This window comes from Eucalyptus grandis, chromosome 3 (genome assembly GCF_016545825.1).
Source record: "Eucalyptus grandis isolate ANBG69807.140 chromosome 3, ASM1654582v1, whole genome shotgun sequence".
NCBI classification, from domain to species: domain Eukaryota; kingdom Viridiplantae; phylum Streptophyta; class Magnoliopsida; order Myrtales; family Myrtaceae; genus Eucalyptus; species Eucalyptus grandis.
Genome location: NC_052614.1, coordinates 14,628,048 through 14,651,586, shown reverse-complemented (window position 1 = coordinate 14,651,586; position 23,539 = coordinate 14,628,048). Strand labels below are relative to the sequence as shown.

General features: G+C 37.1%; 1 protein-coding gene across 1 annotated transcript; it reads right to left on the bottom strand.

The window, feature by feature from the left end:
• Positions 1 to 10,412: 10,412 nt before the first annotated feature.
• LOC104436622 (strigolactone esterase D14) lies at positions 10,413 to 13,206 on the bottom strand. Its single transcript, XM_010049455.3, has 2 exons — positions 12,730 to 13,206; positions 10,413 to 10,950 (listed from the first exon to the last, which is right to left on the bottom strand). Exons 1-2 carry the CDS (start codon positions 13,113 to 13,115, stop codon positions 10,512 to 10,514), a joined length of 825 nt encoding a protein of 274 aa, XP_010047757.1. The 5' UTR covers positions 13,116 to 13,206; the 3' UTR covers positions 10,413 to 10,511.
• Between the last annotated feature and the right edge of the window lie 10,333 nt (positions 13,207 to 23,539).

Genomic DNA, 23,539 nt, shown 5'->3' with positions numbered 1-23,539 from the left:
GTTTTTCTCCAACTTCCTTCCCTACTTCCTTCCCTATTGAGCTTTTTCTTTTTCTTCTTCTTGTTTTTGCCAGAATAACATCACTTATTGCTTTGTAAACAAAGAATACATGAGGTTTGCTTTGTAGAAGGAGATATTAACCATGACAATAATTGAGCATGACTGGTTACTGTTTAAAAAAAGAAATTTATTATTGACACCTAAATTTTGGCGATCCGTTTAGTCATTTATTACATTAAAAAATTAAGGGTTAATTTTATCCTTGAAAAAATAGTCAATTGCATAACATATAGTTTTAGGTGCATTTATGTTTTAATTTGCATTTACATTGGGCGGTGACAAATGGGTTCAAATTGATGATTAAGAACTTTAACTTGATGAGTCGAGTAAGCCTCTGAAGAAAGCAAATCGGCGCCGTAGCCGGAGAGATTTTATGGATTTATCTTTGTAAAATTTCAATTGAAAAAAGCAAATATTAGTTTGGAAAAAATAAATATTGCGTTTGAAAAGAAATCCGTGGAGATGAATTTGGAAAATTTAAAACCCTAATCCGTGCCCTATAAATACGTAAAAAATACCTAGGGTTGGTGGAGGCCACACGGATTTACACGTTCGGCCATATTGGGGGTTTTCTTCATCTTGCTCAGCAAAAAGAAATAGAAGCCGAAAAGAGAAAAATTCTCCATCTTGTTTTAGGGTTTTGCGAGAGTCAAAGGGTCTTGCTTTTGCTGAAAAAGTGAGAAGGGATGGCAACAGTGAAAAAGTAGAGAAAAAGTGAAAGAGAGAGAGAGCAGAGAGTTGACGTGAGAGAAAGGAAAAAAAAAAAAAAAAAAAAGGAAAGAAAAGCCCCCACGCGACTGTTCATCTTCCTCGCGAAGGGGGGTCTCCGCCGGCGCCATTGCCGTCCGCTCCCTCCGGCGTCCGACCGTGCCGTCCCCGCTCGCCCGTGCCGGCATCCGAGCCCCGACGTCTGTCAGCCGCACGCCGCTCCGCCTGCAACCTCTCGCTGCTTCGTCTGCCGAACCCCCACGCCGGTACGCGACCCGCCTGTCGATCGCGTCCGCAATCCGCCGCTGCAGCACCTCTGAGCGGCTCTTGCAGCAGCTCGCCGCCACCGCTGCTGCGATCTGACGCCCAGCCGCGACCCGCTTCTGCTCCGCCTCGCCACAGCCGCTTCTACCACCCGACGCCGTTGCTGCCCCGCCTGACGCCGAGCGACGCCCAGCCCCCGCAAGCGGCGCCGCCGCCCTGTCAATCTGTCGCCGGAGCTACAATCCGAAGCTCTCGCCGCCCCGACACTGCCTCCGCTCGCCGCCTGTAGATCTGAGATCCCCACAGCAGCCGATCCAGAGCCGACGCCCTTCCTCCTCCAGATCCAGAATCGCGCCGCCGCCGAGCCAACCTTCCCCGTGCCGCCGTGTAGCCACCCCGAAGCCGCCTCGCCGCCCCGACGCCGTCTTCACCCTGCTCCAGCCCGCACTCGGGGTCCCTCGCCCGCGACGCCCGCGACGCCCGCACCCAGCCAGACCCGCGACGCCGCCGCGCCAATTCCCGAAGCTCCTGTTGCCGCGCCGCCGTCGCGCCATCCTCCGGAGCCCTCGCCGGAACCCTAGCCGGAGATCTCCCCTCGCCGGATCGGCCACCAGATTTATCTTTTTCTTTTTCTTTTTCAGAAAAAAAAGAAAAGAAAAAAAAGAGAAAAGCAAAAGAAAATTTAGGTATTTTCTTTATCTTATTTTGTTTTATTATTTTTGCTATTTTATTTTATCTTTTTAGTGTAATTATTCCTTTAATGTGAAATTGAAATTCCTATGAAATTGCCTCGAAATTAGTGATTGTTAGTCCGATTTTATTTCGAAATCCGACTCGCAATTCTTAAAAAAAAATGCCAATCCGTCCCGCTCGAGATCGATTCGTAATTTATGTGAAATTAGCCAACCCGATCTCATGCGCGAGATATGGTTCGTCGATTTGGGTATCAATATGGCGATTTCTTTGTGATATTACTTAAATTAGTTTTCTTTAAAAAAAAAATCAAAAAATGTAGTTTTAGGGTTTGCATGCTCATAATAGGTATTTTATTTCGAATTTTCAAAAATAAAAAAAATCAAATCAATTAATTTAGGTTGCTAGTTTTCTTTAAAACTTGGATTGCATGTTTAATTATTTGACAACTATTAATTTCGAAATTTAAAAAAAAGGGAAAAAAGGAAAAACACAAAAAAAGTCAATATGCATATGTCATGTAGAATTAGAGCATTCTTTGCACGTCATTGCATGCTAAGATTGCATATTATAGGTTTAGATAATTTCTCCTAAATAGATTGCATGCTTATTAGGAAAATAAAAATCATGTGCACATCATATAGAATTAGTTTCATACAATGCATGTCATTTAGGGATTTTTGTTAGGTGCATTTAATTAGAAATTGCCCGTCATTAGAATTAGGTCATTAGATTAATTTAGATTGCATATTTAAATGTTGCATTTCTTTAATTTCAAATCTCATAGAAAATACAAAAAAAAATTATTTAGAATAAATCATCTCATGCTTAGAATAGATTACATGCTTATTTATGTCATATCGCTTAGGTCATATAGCTAAGTCATGTTGCCATGTCATATCATTTCATGTTAAATTAGTGGCATGCATTGCATAAAGCATGATTCTCATTAATTAAGTGAAAACAAAACAAAAATTGCGTGTTAATTAGAAATCATATTTGGGGTTGTTGATGTGGATTTTAATTTAACATTGTAGATGCTTTTGTTGCTTTGAGGTAAGTCCTGAAATTTATTTTCTGCTTTACTTGAGTGTTAAATTGGTGGTTTGCGCACCTGCGTGAATACCTCAGCATGTTAGGAAATTAGTTTAAAATCAATCCAAACTCCTTGCCAAACATTTTTCAAAATTAAAAGAATGGTACCGAAAGGGCATTAGAGAAATCTAGTGTGTAACCAAGTCCCCGTACCCATAATCTACGGTTCGTAGAAGTAAAATAATTCTCCCATTATTTTACTTAGGTGTCTAATCGACCTACCATAAATTGATTAATGGCGACTCCTAATTGAAAATCAATTGCATATTAAAAACTTGAATCTAAGTCGCGAATTTGTATGGGCTTGGGAGAGCCCGCGTTAAGTCTAGGCTTAACAATCAATTAGCCAAACCCTAGGTGATTCACACCCCGAAAAAATTGGTCGCGACATTTATGTTCGAGGAGCCTCGCGTGTCTCACGAGGTTTTGGTCGAGATATTAATAGGGTAATGTTTTTCTCCAACTTCCTTCCCTACTTCCTTCCCTATTGAGCTTTTTCTTTTTCTTCTTCTTGTTTTTGCCAGAATAACATCACTTATTGCTTTGTAAACAAAGAATACATGAGGTTTGCTCAGAAAAAAACAAAAAAAAAAAAAAAAAAAAACAAAGAATACATGAGAGTATGACTCAAGGTGGAAACAAGGACGACAAAAACAAACAAGGCAAATAAGCCCACAAGGAAGAATCCACACAACAAACCGAACGACCCACTCAGGCAGGACCACCGACCCTCACACCCTCTATCAAGGAAAGGCGAAGAGCGGAAATGCAAACAACTCCAGACACAAACTAAGGAGGACCCGATCTTTTGTACGTTTGTCCATTCCCTTAATACCATTATTACCTTCACCAAAAAAAAAAAAAAAAACAAGGACGATAAAAAAAAAGGTAGATTAGACACCCAATTCAAAGGAAAAGCCCCATCCCCCCTCCCGAATTTTTTACCCCTCCCTCTCGGGGTGAGTAGTAAACCAATAGCAATCCGCTATTAATTTTACCAAATTAAATTTATTTAAGTTCTCATCTGAGGCAAGTTCATAATTTGCATCCCACTAATCAAGGGAGAATTACCAAAAAAAAAGTCCTAAACATATTTTAATTGTGCCAATTCAGTCCTAAATTTTTTTTTTTTTTGCCAATTTAATCCTAAATCTTTTATAATTGTCGATTCGGTCCATCGGCCAAAATTGGCCGGCCGATCTAACACGGATGCTAACTTAGGGACAGCTAGCGGCAAATGCTAATGTGGCAATTTTTTAATATTTTTCCCCACCTTCTCCTTCCTTTGACTGGCCACTGGTGAGGCTCGCCCCCACCGACCATTGGCGAAGGCAAGTCTCGCCGACCACTGGCGAGGTCGACCCTCACCTTGGCTAGGCGAGGCTCGCCCTCGCCAATGGCCGGCGAGGCTGCCGTCACCAGATTGGCGAGGCTCAGCCTCGCCCATCCATGTCGAGGTCAAGCCTCGCCATCCTTGGGCGAGGAGCCTCACCATGGCTGGGTGAGGCCGAGCCTCGCCAGATGTGGCGACAACGGCCTCGCCATCGCTGGGCAAGGCTTGCCTTCGCCAATGGCTGGCGAGGTCCTCGCCTCTTGCCGGCGCCGGCCAGCCAGAAGAAGGAGAAGGTGGGCAAAAAAAAAAAACAATTAAAAAATTGCCACATCAACGTTCGGCTGTTTGTCCTAGCCAGCGTCCACGTCAGCGCCGGCCGGCTAATTTTGGTCGGATGGACTGTATTGACACAATTATAAAAGGTTTATGACTAAATTAACAAAAAAAAAACTTAGGACTAAATTGGTACAATCGTAATAGGTTTAGGACTTTTTTGGTAATTCTCCCTAAATATACTATTAAACAAAATTCTTAACGTATATATACTTTGTCGGAGTCTCTTGCGTTGAAGAAGTATCCCATTTATTTACAAGTCTAATAATACGAAATGAGCCGTAAGTAATTAAGATCCATTATTTATAAGATTCTCTAACAAGCTCTTGCAAATATGGTTTCTTGTTGAGAGCTTTTTGTGTCTTGCCGAAGCAAGGCAGTATTGGGAAGACCCGGATGCCCTTGTCGACAATGGGAACTTAAAAAAATGGGAGAGAAGAAGAAAAGCAAAAAGAAAGAAAAAAATTGAATTATCCATGGCTAATTATAGAAAAAGGGAAGATATTATCCTCATTCGACGACATTTATACGGTGGCTACTACTTTTCTCATATCATGAGGTTGTTTGACTATTGATCACTTACTAATTAAACCCCCCCCATCGAATACGGTCGATCCTTCCATTTTGATCGTATTGAGTGAACTCAAGTTTATACAAATTTGCAATTCTTTGAAAGTGCTCTAGAAGGAAATGTCAATGCTGAGGGTCGAATATGGGACCTCTCGCCCAGGCGCCTAACTATCCACAACAACCCCAGAGCAATTCATGCGGTAATCGCGTAGATAATTTGACGCAGTGCGTGGAAATTGCATTTTATCGTTAAATAGAGCATAAAGCAAAGAATTTTACTAAAACCCAATTCAAAAAAAAAAAATCCATTAAGTCAAGTGATTAACTCAAAAAAGGGAAAGTCACGGGTCATGACTCAGGGATTTGAGGACATAAAAGGCCCATTTTGTCCTTTTGCGAAGCGTATTGACGTTTAACAATCCCCCAAGATACGTCCAAGATCTGCCTTTTTGTGGTTTACTATAAATAAATGTACCTAACTCTGCCAGTTTAATTTTAAAAATGCCGCCAAGATAATCTAATATTGCAAATAATTTAATTATTGCTGAATTTAGAATATTCACACTAGGAAAAGGACACTATCAAAATCAGCAATGGACCTTGCCTTCCGAAGGGACTATTCAGGCCTTGGTATTCTCTTGTTAGAACACATGTTGCATCCACCTTGAGCTTATCCATCTAACTTTATGATACATCGATACCAAGATTTCATTTTACGAATGTACCCCGTTATGTCACCATCCTCTTTCTCAAACCACTAGTTTTGGTGCCCCGGTTTTTCGTGAGTTCATTTATGTGGTCTTTCTCTATCCCGTGAGCAATTTTTCTGTCTGTTGGATTAAAGGAGATTGCATTGAAGGATATTAGATTTTTTTTTTTTTACTTTTTTTAAGATGAAAAGAGAAAGGGAAAATTGTTTGTAACATAATTGACTTCTTATATAAGAGCCGATTCAATCTCAAACTTTTTAATTTAATCAAATTAGTCTTAAATTGTTCAATGGTTTTCTAATATAGTTCTTTCAGCAATGGTCCAATTACGTCGGTTGTCCTACGTGACATGACCAAGGCTGACATGGATGATTTTTATTTTTATGATACTTTTCTCTTTTTTGCCTTTTCTTTCTTTTCATTTCCTTTTTTTCTATAGGTTGTCGCAGCCATCACCCCATGCCCTTGGTAGCCATAGTGAGAGCATCACAATCCTCTCTCTACAAGTCATCGTTATAGCTAGCGATCTTTGTCCACCATCGCCAAGGCTTTGATGATGGGCGAAGGGAAATATGGAAAAAAAAAAACAAAAAAGGAAAGAAAAGAAAGAAAAAGGAGGAAAAAAAGGAAAATTTCAGAAATTTTAAAAATTGCAAAAATCGTCCACTTCAGTGCTAATTGTTCTTGGAAATTTTAAACCTAGAGATGATGCAACTTGGAATGTTATTGATGCATGTATTCTTGGTTAGATATTAAATTCTATGGAGAATAATAATATAGTCAATCTAGTAACTGATATTCATATAGTCAGAGAACTGTGGGAGTACTTAAACGTATTATATTCTGGCCAAAATAACTTGTACACGAATTTATGAGCTATCATTGGAGTTCAATCAATTTGAAAGGAAGGGACGTTCTATTACACAGTACTTTGCTGACTTTAAGAGAATGTACGAGGAGTTGAATGATATTCTCTCTATTTCAGCCAGTGTTCAACAAATGCAACGTCAGAGAGGATGATTAGTTGTAATAGGATTCCTAAGAAGCCATGGTCCAAAATATGAAACTGTTAGGTCTCAGATTCTTGGATGAGAAACTATTGCATCACTCATAGAGATGTTTGCTCGGATTCTTCAAGTATTTCATAATTCTTCTTAGGATACTACACCTATGATCAACAGTGCAGCTCTTGTGTCCTAAACTTGAATGGATAGTGGTTATAGGCATGATAATAGAAATCGTGGAGAATATCATAGACATCGTGGCTGAAGGGGAGGTTAAGGCATAGGAACAAAGAGAAGCAAAAGTCAATAGCATCTTTATGGACAATCCCACATATTTACTGATAACTTAGGGGCCACACAAACTTGTCATTACTGTGGCAAACCTAGTCATATTCAGAAATTTTATTACAAGTTACATGGTAGACCAAGGTAGCAACACTAGTTTGCAAATACGACTTCTAGTACTAACTCTCCTCTACAGTCTTTTGAAGGCAAGGTAGTAGTTATGCCTAATGAGAAATTTGCTTGATATAACCAGTTTAAGATTTCACGGCCTACTTCTTCCATTGCTATTTTGGTACAAACTAGTAATGCTACCACATGCTTTTTAGCTGCTTCTATTCCTTTGATCATTGATTCAGGAGCGTCCAATCACATGTTAGGTCTTTTGAGTATATTTTCCTCTCTTACTCCATCTCTGTCCATAGTTACTGTAGCCAATGGATCATCTACACATGTTAAGTGAATTGGCATAGTTCATCCAACTCCTTCATTGCCATTGTCCTTAGCATTTTTCTCCCACAATTTCCATTTAAAATCATGTTAATTAGTAAATTAATTAAAAAAAAACTTTTAGTGTTTAGCAACATTCTATCCTGATTGTTGTATTTTCAAGGATCTAGTTACAAAGAGGACGAATGGTAGAGGACGTGAGGTAGGGGGCTATTGTACTTAAACTATTCATTAGCTAACCCTCCTCTTGTATCTAATCTAGGTCTCCCCATTGCACATTACAAAGGTACATGTACTCAACATTCTATTGCAAACTTTGTTTCACACTCTTTTGTTCTCCTGCTTTTCATTCTTTTCATCTATTATTAAACAATATCCTATCTCCAAGTTTGTAGCTAAGGCATTATAAAGTTTTGATTGGAAAATAGCGATGGAAGAAGAATTGAAGGCTCTTGAGGTTAATTAAACTTGGTACTTCGTACCCCTTCCTTTAGGCAAAGCTACTATTGGTTGTCAAAGGGTATATGCTATAAAAGTCAATCCCGATGGTTTCTTGCTTGTTTAAAAGTAAGACTTGTTGTCAAAGGATATGCTTAGGCGCATGGGGTTGATTATGTTGATACATTTTCTTCCTTTGCCTAACTTTTTTTTATTCGTATTTTGTTCTCTCCTACTGTCACATATGATAATCATTTTTTCAACTTGATGTCAAAGATGTTTTTTTTTTCATGGTACTCTTCATGAAGAAGTTAATATGGAGCAACCTCCAAAGTTTGTTGCTAGAGGGGAATCTTGAGGATTGGTTTGTAAATTTAAAAAAAAAAAAAATCTTTATATAGTTTGAAGCAATCCCCTTGGGCGTGGTTTCTAACATTTTCTAAGGTTTTCTTTCTTTTGGACTATCTAGATGTGGAAATTATAATTCTTTCCTTGGTAGGGGAGGCAAACTGTTCTTGATTGTGTATGTTGATGATATTATCATCACGGGAGATGACTCAAAACCTATTTTCAATAATAGTTTTAGACTAAAGAATTAGGAATGTTGAAGTATTTCCTAGGAATTGAGGTGGCATATTCTATCCCAGAGAAGATATGTCTTATATTTGCTCACTGAGATAGGTAGGTTGGGATGAAAGCCTCTTGATTCACCCATGGAGCAAGGGGTTAAACCGGTTGGTGAGGGAGGAGAGATTCTTGATAATCATCAGAGATATAGAAGATTGGTACATAAACTTAATTATCTCACAGTTATTCGACTAGGCTTTGCCTTTCCAATTACTATGGTAAGTCGGTTTTTGTCTTCCCTCCTACATTTCACTAGGATGCAGTTGTTCATGTTTCGAGATACTTGAAGAAGGCTCCAAGGAATGGAATTGTTTACCACCCATGGCTATAGCAGGGTTGAAGGATTCTCTTATGCTGATTGTGTAGGGTCTCCAGATGATAGGAGATCAACCACTAAATATTGGACCTTGGTTGGAGGAAATCCAGTATCATGAAAGAGTAAGAAACAGAGTGTTGTTACCCGCTCCAGTATTGAGTCAAAATATATAGCCATAGCACAAGTAACATGTGAATTAGTGTGGATTTGGAAGTTATTGATTTAGTTAGGCTTTAAAGCTTTAATGCCCATGACTCTATGGTGTGATAATAAGGTTGCAATGCATATAGCCTTCAATCTTGTGTTTCATAAGGAACAAGAGACATTGAGATTGATTGTTATTTTGCAGAGTGAAGCGATCCTTCCTAATCATATTCGAACCGGTGAACAACTTGTGGACATCTTTACCACAGAGTAATGAGAGAATAGAACATTTTCGTAACAAGTTAGGCATGATTAATATTTATGGTCCAACTTGAGGGGAAGTGTTAGAAGTATGAAGGGTAATCTTTGCAGAGTGAAGCGATCCTTCCTAATCATATTCGAACCGGTGAACAACTTGTGGACATCTTTACCACAGAGTAATGAGAGAATAGAACATTTTCGTAACAAGTCAGGCATGATTAATATTTATGGTCCAACTTGAGGGGAAGTGTTAGAAGTATGAAGGGTAATCTTTGGGACTTTTCGGACTTATTTTGATGTATACATATTAAACTTTATTGAAAAAAATAAATTTAATTCCTCACACACACAAGTTTTTGTTAATGGGCAAGCCTAGGCTATAATTTTAGCTTGACTCAAGGGCCTGTCGATTGATCATTTCTACTAATCATATTATTATGTTTGGAGGTTTATTTAGATTGGGAGAGATAAGAATTTCTTGGGAATATCATAGTGGCATAGTGGATTTAGTTTTATTGAAGTACACAAGAACCAAAGCAATCTGAGCTTTTTTCCACATGAAATTTCTATTTGAGATCAAAAAATGGTAGATTCTTAGAAATGAAGGATGCAAAAAAGAATCAAATGTAAAATACGAGGACTTGAATTTGATATTTTTCCTAATCTTCCTATTGCCAACATCCTTTCTCTTTCATTAGTACCATTTATCATACGTGTCTAGGTGAATTTCTTTGAATAGTTGCATTTGAACATGTGATAGACAAGACAACGAGGACTTTAAAGGGCCCCGCAACTTTGTGGTGGAAATTATTTCCCTACCTTTTCGCGAATAACCTTTTCGAAAATTCTCTCCTCGAAATCAAATAAAATCCAATCAAACGGCTCAATCCCAAACCAAATAAAATCCAATCAAACGGCTCAATCCCAAACGGTTTAAATGCAAACTACTCAATCCAACCATAATAACTAATCTAAAGAGACAAACGACATGCGATCAACAAACCCCGACCCTCATCTGACACATTCACATTCACATCCACAAATACCACATCACAACATACCCCACCTTGGCATTTTGCTTTGACTTACACCTACTATTTATACATAACCCCCACCCCCCCAAAAAAAAAAAAAAAGAGTCTCAAGGATAAAAGAAAGAATGTAATTCTAGTCCAGTCTAGGGTATAATTATATAATCAAACACTTAAGAGCTTAATTATCTGCTAATCATACTCAAAACCCAAGATTCCACCCAACACATCGAGAAGCTGCAGATGTGCGGTGAGCTGAGGGAAATGGCCATCGGCTTCGATCATCTCGACCGTTGATTTCCCTTGAATTTTGTCACGCATGTAGTGGGCTACCGAGTTCGGCACAATGACGTCGTTGGTGGTCTGAATTATAGTGCACGGGGTCGTCACTCTCCCGAGGACCTCTCTATGGTCAGACAAGAAAACCGTCCTGGCTAAGGAAAGCGCGACTTCAGGCCTCATCCTTCTCAAGCACCCGGTGAACATCTCCACCGAGAGGGCATCATGCGGATGCACCACTAGAGAAGCAAAGTTGGGTGCCCATTCATTGTAGTCAGACTCTATGCTCAATAGGATCTGATCAATCTGAGCGGTCCCAAATCCGCCTTCATAGCCGTCCGTGTTTAAGTACCTAATGAAGGCATGAAAAAGTAAAGACAATGCAAGAACATCACCTTCAGCGTTTATGCTAATGAGGACCGAAGGGTGCTTGGTTTGAAGTTTTAGACAATCTAAAAGGGAATTAGTGTCGTCGGCAGCTGTTCAAACTATGGATGGTTTTATCATCTGCCATCCATATGAAAAGGGAGTAGAGAGTGAAGAGGACCGAAAGATAATATTTAAAATAAATAGTTTTAAATAAATACGACGAAAAGTTGAGAATCATCAAAAGATTTTTCCGTGTCCACTCATCTCACTCCTGATGGGTCCTAAAACATTAAATACACAAAAGAGAAAGTGTTTTAGGCTCCACTCATTTTACAAAAATAAATGATTAAAAATTTGTTTTCTTAAAAATGATCATATAAGAAAGCAATAAGTATTTAATGATTTTTTTTTTTTTGTTTCAATGGTTAACGTGGTGTGCGAGCAAACAGTACACCACCATATAAAATCTAAGAACCAAGGTCATATGTTAGTTATAACAAATCCTGGTGATGGGAATTAGTAGCGAAACTTTATGTATTTAACATTAATGTCTCAAATACTAATAGTACTCATAACTGAACTCTAATAAGCCTAAGATGTATTCCTTTTTTTTTTCTTTTTTTTTTTTTTTTGGAGGAAGGCTTGCACTGCGGCTGAATGCGCGCCGTAAACCCCAGGTGACACTTAAGTAGGAGGACCCACCACCCCTGAGTCACACTTAATACACCTAACGCATTCCCTGGATTTTGAACCCTTCACCTCTTCGTTGAGGATCAATAGAGTCTTAGCCAGTGAAGTCACCGCGGCCGGTGGTCTAAGATGTATTCCTTTCGTATCTCTTTACCCGTTCAATTTTCACTTAATTGGTCCAAACCATCAATCATTCGAGCCAAATCAATCGTTTTCATCTATGGCAGATTTCAAAACTATAGTTTTTCAATACTCCCTTGTTAGCAAAAAGGGCAACAAAAAATTTCGACATTGCATAAAGGAATTATCTTCACTTTAACCTATCTTTAAGTTTTGTAGATGAGAATATACGGAAAATCCCTCCTACGACCCCAACTAAGATTGTCTTTCATTTAGGATGTGTTTATTTCACGAAAAATAAACAATTCAATAAAAAGAGTTTTCATTACCAACAACAATTTATATTTAAATATCTTTATAACTGATAAAAATACTTTTCATTCATTTATTTTTATAAACGATATAAGTGATCGTTTTTAGGAAAATATTTTTCAAGTCAATCATTTTCAGTGAAATTAACGGAATCATTAATCCATATGTTTTTGTGGATAAACCATACTAGAACTTCGTCATGGTGAAAAGAGAGTCCTTTTGAACCATTTAACTTCCTTATTCACATGCTCATCATAAACGAACTTAAGGAAAACTAAACATCCACAACTATGGAATTAGCAACTAAAGGGACAAACCCACGAGGGGATAAGTCTTTTTTCTTCTTCTTTTTTATCATTTAGTATTAGAATATATTAAAAATGTCGTTTTCCAATTTTGCACATTATTAAAACGCACTGACCAATAATAATTGCTTGCTCTACTGGTGACACATCTATTCAGGCCTGCCAAATCGAACAACACGCAAAAGCGGCGAAAACTGTACCATCTTTGAAGAGATGAAAACGTAGTAAACCGAAACAAATAAGAAGTGCAGATTCAATTGAACAAACTGCAAGAGAAACTAAACATTGTCCTTCCTTTTTTCTTGGGGTGGGAGAAATATGTTTGAGTTACTTACCTAGGAGAAGCACCAAGGAGTATGAGGCGCTCGAAGAGGTCAGGCCTCTTCACAGAGGCAATGCAACCAATCATGCCGGACATGGAGTGGCCGACGAAGACTGTGGACTTGAGGTCGAGTTCATCGAGGAGAGAGATCAGATCACAGGCGAAACCTTCGTAGGACGAGTGCTTCACAGGGTCGAACAGACCTTCTTGCTCCTTGACAGCTCCCGAGAAGCCCCAGTCAAAGACGAGGACCCTGAAATGCTGGGACAAGACGGGGAGGATCTTGTCCCACATGGTCTGGTCTGCTCCGAAACCGTGAGCAAGAACCACCGTCTCGGTGCCCGAGCCGGTGAGCTTCGCGTTCAGGGGGATCGAGAGGCCCTTATCTAGCATCACCATTTTTTCGTGGGAAGAAGGGAGAATAAGGACCCTGTTCAAAAAAAAAAAAAAGGGAGAATAAGGACAAGAAACAAGAGAGAGAGAGAGAGACGAGTGATGGTGCGTAGGAAAAATAGAGTGATTAGGGCACTATTTATAGGAAAGAAGAGAAAAAATATTATTAAAATAATTGAGCATGACTGGTTACTGTTCAAATGATAAAGTCTTGGTCGGAGGAGCGTGTTTCATGAGGTTTGCTTGAGTTGAAAAGTTTACAAGTTTCGTTTAAAAAAAAAAATTGTCCAAAAATTGTCCATGTTTCCCTATTGAGTTTCTTCTTCTTCTTCTTCTTCTTTTCTTTTTTTTTTTTTTGGCCAAAATAAGATTGCTTATTGCTTCACCAACAAAACATGAGAGTATACTCAAAGTGGAAACAACGATGACAAGAAGAAAGGTGAATTAGATACTCAATTTAAAGAGGAGACTCCCCCCAGTGAGTAGTAACCTAATTAGTAATTTACTGTTAATTTAATTTTACTAGAGTTGATTTTATTAAAGTTCTCATTTGAATGAAGTTTATAACCTGCAATCCACCAATCAAATATATAATGAGGAGAAAACAGCCTTTAAAGATATAAAGACTATCATAATTAATTATAAAGTAACTTTGACAAACTCAAATATCTCATTTTCATAAGTATTTACTCAAAGTTTGTAATGTCATCTGATAAGTGACTCTAATGAGATTTACTTTCGCGTCATTACTTACTCTCATCATGAGTGTGATTGATATTATTAATCTATATGTATAATAGAAATATATAATGAATTGTAAAGATAGACGTTGAGAAAGGGAAAGGAGGGAAAGCTACGTCCATTTGATCAGAGACTTCCACGGGATATTTATTTCCACATGTCCCGTCTGACATTTAAAAGAAAGGACAATCGAGAGCTTTCTAGTTGTAGTCAGTTCAATGTTTCAATTTTTTGCATTTAAGAAGGCCAATAAAGTTGGTCTTCTCAGCATTCTCACTTTTGGTAATTAATGAAAAATGATGATAATTCAAGCTCCAATTCTTGATGAAGTCTTAAAAGCTTCCAATCATCCATTACTCACCGATTAAAGAAAGGTATACATACTTTTTGAAGTTTGAAACAATATATTCATTTAATATCCAACATTATAAATTTTCAAATGTATGTAATAGGATTAAAAGCCACTGTAGGCGTTCATTTATTCTCGAAAAATGAACTATTTTAAAAATACTTTCCGCAAAATAATTTTTTATCTCATGAAATGAATAATCATTGAAAAAAGTTCTTTTATTGATAATAGTATATGTTTAAAAATTTTAGTTGATGATTAGAATATTTTTCATTTATCTATTTTTGTAAAAGATTTAAGCAATAATTTTTATATTTTTTAAAAAAATTATTCGTTTTTCACAACATAAACGCATCCTAAAATTTGTGAACCTCAATTTTTCTGAAATTGTTTCCTTCCTTCTTTTTCTAATATCTTTTGGTGAAATACCAAGATGAATTTTATGAGACCCACTTTTCAATTATGTTCATGTATTAGGAGAAGCGCCTCTTTTTTTTTTTTTTTTTTTTTTTTGGTGATAGTTATGTGAAGATGCCAATTGGAATGGGCGTTTTCAATTGCTTAAAGGGAGAATCCTTGCATGGACTAAATTAAAGATGTGAAAAAGGGAGAAAATCTAGCAGCCGAGCATGCATGCACGTGATTGCGTGCACTAAACGATGCTAAAAGGAACACAACCGCAATTCATCGCCAACAGTTGCGAACATTTAGTGAGGTTGACTTTAGTGTCCAAATTGAGGACCACAAATTAGTATGCTGCATATAATCCCCCAAAAATAAATTGCGTTGAATTATAGGTGTTGTGGCTTTTGATTTCTTGAACCCAATGGAAAAAAATACCGTACTGTATAATGCTCAAAAAGTGCTTGATAAGTTTATCCATCAAGATAAAACTCAAACGTCCAAAGTAATAACTATATATGTCAAAAAAAGTCAATGCCTTCAAAATCGAAATTAGTAATATTATCCGTTAACGTATTGAGCAATATAATATAAAATTAAAGATTGTAAATACCGGTACCGTATTGCAAGTAGGCGACAGCATTGCTCGTATTCATGGTCTTGATGAAGTAATGGCGGGTGAATTAGTAGAATTTGAAGAGGGTTCCATTGATTACTCAACGAGTGACATAAATGTACTACTACACAAAAATTCTTAACGTATATTACTTTATTGGAGCGATGATTCCCATGCTTTTGCATTGACCAAGTATCCCGTTTATTTACATAACGAGCCTTAAGTAAGTAAAACTTGTTATTCATGAGATTTTCTAACAAACTCTATTAGATGAATACATAATTTAATATTTAATTACTCTAACATGCTCTTACATTAGTTTAGTGGCAATCGGCTCCACAATAATATGTCTTGCCAAAGCGAGGCAATATCTGCACCAATGAGGATCGAACTCAGGACCCCATGCCCAAGCGCCCAACTATTTGCATCAACCCAAGAGCAATTTGTGCAATAATTACTTATTCATGCCCAACGAGCAAAACATTTATTAAGATCTAAAATGCACCATTAAATTGGAAGTATTGATCCAATTCAATATATATATGTTTCGCAATTAAATAATCCAATTTTCTGTACAAATAATTCGATGCCATGCATGGCAATTTACAATCCGTAGTAAAGAATTTCACTAAATTCATGAAAAAAATAAATTAACATAACAATCCATTAAGTCTAGTGATTAATAGATGATACCTAACATCGATCTAGAAATTTTAAATTAGAAAGAAAAAGTCACGGGTCATGACTCAGGGATTTGATGACATGAAAGGCCCCGTTTGTCCTTTTGCGAAGCGTGACTTTTAAGCAACCTCCGAGATACGTCCAAGATATGCCTTTTTCCGGTTATTATAATAAATGTACCTCTCTACCACCAACTTAATTAAAAAAAAAAAAAAAAGTCCACCAAGATAATCTAATATTGCAGATAATTTAATTACTGCGGAAATTAGAATATTCACGCTAGGAAAAGGACACTATCGAAATCAGCAATGGACCTTGTCTTCTGAAAGTGAAAATTCAGGCCTTGGTCACCATCTTGTTAGAACATATGTCGCATCCGTCTCGAGCTTGTCCATCTAATTTTATTATACATCAAAATGGGGATATCATTTTGCGAACGTACATTGTTATGTCCCTGTCCTCTTTCTCGAGCCACTAGTTTTGGTGCCCCTACCTAGCAAATTTCTTTTCATCAACATTTTTTCTGTCCACCATATTAAAAGAGATTATGATTTCCTTTTAGATGAAAAGACAAAGGGAAAATGGTTCAAAATGTCATCAATCGATTGTATAGCAGCCGATTCAATCCCTTAACATTTTTTAATTTGATTAATTTAATCTTAACCTTTCGACAATTTTCTAATCTAGTCCTTCCATCTAATTTTGGCTAATAGCTAACGTAGCTAAGCATCTTGCATGGCAGAAGCTATGCCAACGTTGATGATTTTTACAATTTTGCTGATTTTTTTCTCGTTTTAGCCTCTCTTTTTTCCCTTTCTTTTTTTCCTTTATAGGTCATTTTAGCTTTCGCCCGATTCCCTTGCCGGCCAAAGTGAGGGCGTTGAGACCCTCACCCTACAAGCCCTTGTTATGGTTGGTGACCTCTACCGACCATTGCCGAGGCTCCGACGACTGATGGAGGGAAATAAAGAAAAAATTGCGAAAATTATCCACTTCAATAATAATTGTGCCATGACATCTGCATTAGTGATTTATGGCCAAAACTAAACGGAATAATTACATTGATAAATCATCAAATGATTTAAGACTAAATTAGTCAAATTAAAATGTTTAAGACTAAATTAGTTATAATACAATAAAAGACTTTTTGGAAAATTGTCAACATGTCAAATCAAAACCAATCACAATGAAATAACAGAGTACAAAATCAAAATCCACATAGTTAAATATAGGATGTAATTCCCTTCCTATCCATGTATGACATGATCAAATGCTTCAAGTACTTCAAATACTATTGGAGATTACAGTTTGATTCAGGAGTATTACGTTATATTAATTCTTGTGATTTAATGTCATAGTCATATCAGCCGTATCAAACATCCGATTACTTAATGAAGTGACTTAAATAATTTTAAATTTATGGATGGCAACTATCATGATGTCCGATTACTAGAGCCGCTCATACTTGCATATCAAGCATATATACTATTTTAATTATTTTTAACTTGTGTACCATTATTATTGTGTATAACCGAATATTGATAAGAAAACTTCCTTAGTTGACCGAAAGAAAGCATGCATATATTTTACGCAGCGGTTACGTCACATGATGGTGGTAATGTAATGCGACGGCAAATCACTATCGGTCCGCGTATTATGAAACTCTTTTTGCTTGGCATTGAGAGTGTTATGTGATGTATTTAACTTTTAATTGATCTTGTTACACCACATGTCACAGGCACATGAGATACCTCCTTTCAAAATTGAGGAGGAATTGGCATATGTGACTAGTATTTGATTCAAATCTTTTCTTAGAGACATGGCGCATGAGTGGACAGTATCAACCAAGGCAATTCCCTTCTACAATTTCCGAGGGACTCTTGCCCTAGATCTCGAGGATTATATCCTCCTTCGTTCACGATGGGAGGAAAGCGTGATGACGAATGGTGTATATCGTCTGAGAGGTTTTTGTACTCTCCCAATTACAACAGTCCAGTCAACTAAAGTTACGAAAATTGATTCAAGAGCAAAAAAGACTGTTTCGCAAGGACCGATATGATCAGATCTTGAATGAAAAGAATCATTTTGCAAGAATAAGTTAGTGTGGACATCGTACGGTCCATGAAATTGGCTAGGGGGGAACTATGAACTACGCCAAAATTTGTTCATCAAGGATCATAATTATCTACCTAGCTTGAATTGCACCTTCCCATCTCGTGTTTCATAACATGTGAAAAGACGAAGAAAATATTTTGAATTATCGATAATTTCACGATTTTTTTCAGAAATTTCAGGTACATTTTCAAACCCTTGTGATATACTCGATGTCCCCATCCTAATGACACTATAATCGTTGCGACAAGCTTGGTCAAACACGAATCTCACCATCCAAGGAACATACCAATCTTCACCAACATATTTTTCAAAATTTCTACATATATTAAAGTTAAAGGGCCCCATGTCTAGAAGAGGGGACCAACGACAACATTGTCACATGAAATCGAAGACCAGAGAAAAAGCTGTATTTTGGAACTTTCCGACTTTGTATTTTTGTGGAGAACAACAACGCCGTCGACCGGTCGTTCTTCGGCATTGTCTCGTTTGATAATATTTGGAAATCAAAAAAAAAAAAAAAAACCAATGATAATCAATTCGTTGTTAGACAAATTGGCCTAAGGGGCCCACTGGATTGGAAAGAGGGAAAGGAAGGCATTATTACATAATTTCAATTACTCCTCTCTTTGGGATTGGCATTAGTTTAAATCCATCTTTGAAAAAAAAAGAAAAAAAAAAAAGATCAGCCCACCATCCATAGTAACACGGGTGGGAATGCAAGTGTTACATATACAAGATTCGAGTCCCATACTTTGTAAAGAGGCAAAATAAAAATGAGAGAGAGGGGGAGGAAAATTAGAAATACAACCGAACCATTTGGAAATTTGGTTAAAATAAGCAATGCGCCAAACACAATTTTGGCTGAGGTTAGATGTGTCCTAATCCCATGTCGAGAGAAATAAATCATTCTGAATTCTGCGTGATGCTTTCAATTGACACAAATGACATGTCATGGTTGGATCGAAAAGTTTAACTTAGTCTGATACGGAGAATTGACCCGCCCAAAAGGGACCGGAAGAAGGTTAGTCATGCAAAACGGAGGGAATACCAATGAAGGTGCCATGACTTGCGGACCTAATCCATGAGAAGGCCAATTTGATGTCACGCTGGTCTCAGCACTTAGGTCAGCTTTTGTATCAATTTTGTCGTCCATAATGATTTTGGTTGGAATTTGTACTATGATCGCAAGCGAAGACAGGCCATTATACTTTCACCTGCTTGACAACGGATCCCATTTTGTGCTAAAAAATACATATTACGGCCCACATAGTAATTTGCTCAGAAAAAAATATTAAAAAATGTTTGTAAATTCCAAATTACATACGTACATACTAGTTGATGAAGAAGGAATCAAATTGTGTACAAATATTGATACCTCAGTAGTTATTTTCACTATATGGGAACTTATTTTCACTTGGATAACTCAATAAAATAATGAATTCTTTACTCCTCAAACGGAAAAGATATCTAAACACGTGAAAGAAACTACTAAATACTCTCATTGGCTCAACTGACTTTTTGGTGGATTTCACTATCTATGTGGGGAAGTTGCAAACTACCAGTCACATTCAAAAAGGTATAGGTCAAAGGTCACATCTCTTAAAATGAGAGTTACCAACAAAATTGAATAGTCCTTTGCAAAGAAAATGTTGACTGATACAATTCTAACATGGACATTTTACTAACTAAAGCGACAAAATCGCTCTAAGCTGGAGGTAAGAGGATTTATAGTTCAGAAACTAGAGGTCATTTGGTCAAATTTCATCAATTGGTGCAAATTGCACTGTATCAACACTATTGGCATGGCCTAAAAAGGTCTTAACATAATCGATTCATAGATTTGTTCCACTATGTATCAAAATTAGAGCATTACCTTAACCACACTACACAAATGTATTAGTTGAACGGAGTTTGATTAGGGAGGTTATAGGAATGGTACGATCTTCAAACGCATCAATGAAACGTTTTCAAGATGGTATTTGCCAAATTGTTAAGCAACAAGGATTGACTCAAGGTGGAGGTTGTCTTCACTTGTTTTCTATATAGGCTGAAAGAATATAGAGAGGCGGGGCAAAGATTGTACCACCTACGTCTTGAATATTTATGGCTAATTTTTTTTTTCCAACAACTGGGACAAAAGACTTGATTTTGGAATTTTCCATCAATAATTTGTTAAGTTTTCAAGAATTTTGTTGTGTAATCTAAAGATGGCGTTTTGGCCCTTTTGGGTCATGGGAGGGAATCCAAAATTCACCTTAAAAAACTTGTATAAGTTTGACTGGCTTGAGGTTCATTAAGTAAGACCCAAAAAAATCTAATTCGAGTAGCCATATTTCAAAATTATCCTTATTCTTTTTAAAAAATACATATGAATTATGTAAGAAATTTGTTATAATCGGTAGAAAACCATAACACTAGAGTTATTTACATTTAGTCTGTACTAGGGGATCCATCAATTGAAAAGTTTTAACCAGAGAAAAACCGTGCAAATTGGATCAAGATCTTGTGTGTATCATCAGACGAGCCGAAGTGACTACCCCATTTTTGGTTTCGATTGCAATCAAAAAGTATATCAAGGATCTTGATGCTCAAATTTGGAATAGGATTGACCATTCCAAATCCGTCCTAATTCTATCTCGACTAAAAGGATGACGATCACTAAGGACCGGCTTGATCCAATGAATCTAAGTAAGAGTCACATGTAGGGATTGTCCTTTGTAAGCGTGTTTTTTACGCATCTCTTTATGGGGTGAGCTAGCAACCTTATCAGGACGGGTGATTTTTCATTTTCTTATCACAATTAATATCGATCATATCGAATATATCGCGTTGGATTTATGATTTCATGTGGTCGTTGAATGATAAACTTTTTGGCAATTTAATGCCCAGTATGGGGGGAATGTGCTGTTGTCCTTGGTGGGTCGCAGCCTACAAATTGCATGAGGGTCTAAGGTCCATCATGTCTGTTTTGCAGGTGTGCTCATTTAAATGACGGTTCCTGCCTAAATTTCACGGTATATAAATGAACAAAATGTACGTACGGAGCAATATCCTACAACAAAAGAATTCTCAACAATTCATTCCACTTCCAGGAAGTAGATGCATTCTTCTCGTTTCGTCTATTTCTCTACGCATTTTTTTTTTTAATAATGATAGTTTTATATGAGATGGGCTTAAGGCCCGTCCGCCCATGTTGGGCTTAAAAGCCCGGCCCACGGAATTAGGGCCCGTGGATGGAGGGACGTATAAAAAGGAGGAGAGAGAGGGAGAACGCACCCTTTGAACATTACGTACGTTCCTTCCTCCCTCTCTCCCCCCAAAAAGAACAGTAAGCACAATGCCACTTTCTTCTCCCCTTCCAAGGTGAATTGGCGTCATCGGATCGACCATGGCCAATTTCTCTTCCTCACTTCAGCATTGGTGTTTAATCTGTGGCTAACAAGGTACGCTCGAATCCGTGGTGTGCTTTAGGATCGGTGATACGTGTTTTCCCGGGTTTCGTCTTCTGCACTCTTTTAGGGGTTCGATTTAGTGTCGAATCCGATTTTTGGGGATCCGTTAATCCCTACAAATAAATTTCGAGAGCAAGAATGTAGAGATTCAACTACCTTTTACCGCTTAAAACCTTAAATTCTCATACATTCTACTTTCAAGTAGGGCTTGTAATTTGGACACGAATTATTTGCATGATTTGAACACAACACAAGACCAAAAAGAAAAAATAAAAATAAAAAGACTTACGGAAAGGAAAAAGTATGAATAGTACCCAACACAATATGGTTACTTCATAAATTGACGTAAGATTTCATTGCAAGTTAATTATTTAGCTCATATTACGACCAAAAAAAAAAAATTAATTAGCTCATACAATCAAAACTACATGACCCGAATTACAAATTTAAATCATGACACGGTAATAGGAATCGTCAGTCCTACATCTCTACTTCCAGGGACGTGGAAATTGGTTGTATGGTAGAGTATCATTCGGTTTCTTGAATTTTTTTCTTAAAAGAAAAGAGGATATCGATCAGAACCGTGGATGATAATGAATCAATCATCCAAAATATAAGAATCTATCAAATAGGGGACATTAAGCAAACTTACGAATTGCTCGTGGATCATCCCTCACATACCTAAGATTAAAGCTCTATTTGTTTCCAAAAAAAATGATTTGAAAAATATTTTCTTAAAAATAGTAGCTGACCAATGGAAAATTTATTTATTATTGACAATAATTTATATTTAAATATTTTCATGTACATTAAAAATATTTTTCGTTCATTCATTTTTATATGTAATACAAGAAATTAGTTTTAGATTTTTTTCAAATTATTTATTTTCCGTGAAAAAAAAAACTAAAAGTAAAGCTTGGAAATATATAAAATGGAGGAAAATAAGGATCTAGAAAGATTTGAACTTAAAACCCATGTTCTAATATCATGAAAGATTGTCCAATCTAATATAAATCTCATAAATAAGCGATGTGAAATTCATTGATGTAGGAATATGCAACCTAAAAATTAGAGTCAGTATATGGAAGAAGATCACATGTCTATAAAAGATATATAAACCCCGCAAACAGATGATGTGGGATGTTTAAATACCCCTTCTCTTGTGCAAGTTGAATTAAGAAGGATGCATGGAATTTGATGATGAACAATGAACCTCGCATGTGAAATAAATTGGAGCGAAACTTGAGAGCCATGAAATATTTTATGTGGCTATTGCCAAATATTTTAAAAGAGTCATTAAATGAAGATATGATTTTAATATTTAAATATAACAATCTTGACTAGAGCGAGCAGCGTGGCGCCAATTTAATATAGTCAAGGGATGAACATGTCGAGTGACGACCTTGATCGCTCATTTTTGCCTTTCTATTTTCTTCTTAAGGTTAGAATTAGATGTCATAATAGTCCAATGGAACAAATAATTCAAAGGCATAAATCCGGAATTTTCCCACCTGCCCATGGAGACTAGTCTCGTGACCAATAACAAGAAATAACGTCTAGTGTCAATGGATTCTTCTAATGTGATGACAATTTTTTTATTAAATTTATAATGAGTTATTTTTAATAAATTTATTTCGAAATAATGATTTTTTCCAAATATGTACGTTACGAGCAAAGAGACTAATCGGGATCAGTAGCTTCTCCCAGTTGGATGTTCCTGCGAAGCTAAGTCCCCAACATCACATTCACATCAACTCATCGACTGATTTCCATTTCTTCTTCTCTTTTGCACAAGAGTCCAATTTGCCATAATTCAGATTGTAATAGACATATGATAAACCTCAAAAGAAGACATCGTTCCTTCTTTTTAAGAAAACCCAACGAAAATGGCGACGTGCCCTTTAAATTACACGCCACCTCCCTTGTGACACAATGATGCAGCATCTCCGCGGTTGTCACAAACTTTAGAAAATAACAAAACTTATAAACCCGAGAGAGGAGGAAGGGGATGTGCATCGAAAGAGAAAATGTTGTGTGTCAAACACGGTATTCTATGAGAAGGAAAATTTGCATC